Source organism: Manacus vitellinus, unplaced genomic scaffold, assembly GCF_001715985.3.
Source record: "Manacus vitellinus isolate BGI_N305 unplaced genomic scaffold, ASM171598v3 scaffold_72_pilon, whole genome shotgun sequence".
In the NCBI taxonomy this organism is placed as follows: domain Eukaryota; kingdom Metazoa; phylum Chordata; class Aves; order Passeriformes; family Pipridae; genus Manacus; species Manacus vitellinus.
In genome coordinates this window covers 2,690,886-2,692,283 of record NW_021940764.1, presented here as the reverse complement: position 1 = coordinate 2,692,283, position 1,398 = coordinate 2,690,886, and the positions used below count along the sequence as shown (strand labels likewise).

The 1,398-nt window shown below is 60.6% G+C and overlaps 1 protein-coding gene across 1 annotated transcript in view; it reads left to right on the top strand.

Moving 5' to 3' along the window:
• ARHGAP27 (Rho GTPase activating protein 27) overlaps nt 1-545 on the top strand; it is an 8,957-nt gene extending 8,412 nt beyond the window's left edge. Inside the window, exon 14 of the mRNA XM_029964483.1 lies at nt 25-545. Coding sequence (XP_029820343.1) covers nt 25-202 — 178 coding nt within the window. The 3' untranslated portion in view covers nt 203-545. The remainder of the gene's footprint in view (nt 1-24) is intronic.
• Nucleotides 546-1,398: the final 853 nt, after the last annotated feature.

The window sequence follows — 1,398 nt, the reverse complement described above, 5'->3', positions numbered from 1 at the left end:
GGTGACACCCCCCCATCCCTGCAGGGTGATCGAGCACAGGGAGGAGAACAGGATGTCGGTGCAGAGCGTCGCCATCGTCTTCGGGCCCACCCTGCTGCGGCCGGCGAGCGAGGAGGGCAACATGGCCATGCACATGGTCTTCCAGAACCAGGTGGTGGAGCACATCCTCAACCACTACGGCTACATCTTCCCGGAGGGATAAACCCCCAGGACACACCCTCAGCAGTGGGGACTTGACGGAGCAGCTCCTCCAGGAAGGACTCAGATGTGTCACCGCAGACGATGGGAGGTGGCCGTGGCTCTACGAAGGACAGAATGGTGGCCCAGCTCAAGGGATGGGCACCCCCAGGGGTCCTCCTCGGCCACCCACTCCTACGGGGGCCGGATCCACCCCAGGGGGGTGTGGGGTTTGTGGGGCCCCCACTGGTCAATGGACTATGGAGCCCTGTGGTCCACAGCTTGTCGGGGCCAGCGGCATTCCCGGGATGAGAGGATGGAGGTGCCCAGGCTGGCAGTGCCTGCAGGGACATGGCACCAGCGGGAGGGAGGGCAGGGAGAAGCCAGGCTGTGCCATGGCCGGAGCCCACCGCCCGATTCCCGAATAAAGAGCCCATTCAGCCATCGGGGTCAGGTGGTGTTGGCAGGACATGGGGACATCCCAGGGACCTGGTGGCACTGCAGGCACATCAGTGGACCCTTGGGGACACCATGTGCCCTTTGTACCCTATGAAGACGAGGGAACCTGAGACTGAGGGCCACCAGGGTGACCTGGGACACCCTTCCCAAACGGAATCACCAAATCCCATGTCACCAGAAGTGTCACCACAGGCAGTGGGGACAGGTGATGAGAACCATCATGGGACGTGAGTTCCCATCACCCAGAGCCACCCACTTGGAGTGGGAACACTTTGGGTCATGATGGGGACGATTTGGGACACAACCAGGACCATGTGGGATGCAAAAGGGACAGCAAGAGACACGACTGAAGTGCTTTGGGACATGGCAGGGACACAAGGAGGATGGTTGAGGACACAGGGGTGACACCTGGGGACACAACAAGGACAGCTGAGCACATGGCAGGGGTTTGGGACATGGCAGGGGTGGCTGGAGCACAGAGGGAACACTTGGGGACACAGCAAGGGCACTTTGGGGTACGGTGGGGATATGTGGGGATGTAATGGGGACAACTGTTGGGTTGGAGCCGCTTTGGGATGCAGTGAGGCCACTGTGGGGACACGAGGGGATGATTCAGGGATGCAGTGTGGGAGGTTGGGACACTTTGAAACAGTAAGGGATGCACTAGGGACACTTTGAGACACTTTGGGATGCAGCAGGGGAACTTTTGGGACACTCTGGGATGCAGCAGGCACACTTTAGGAACTTTGGGAGCCTCACGGG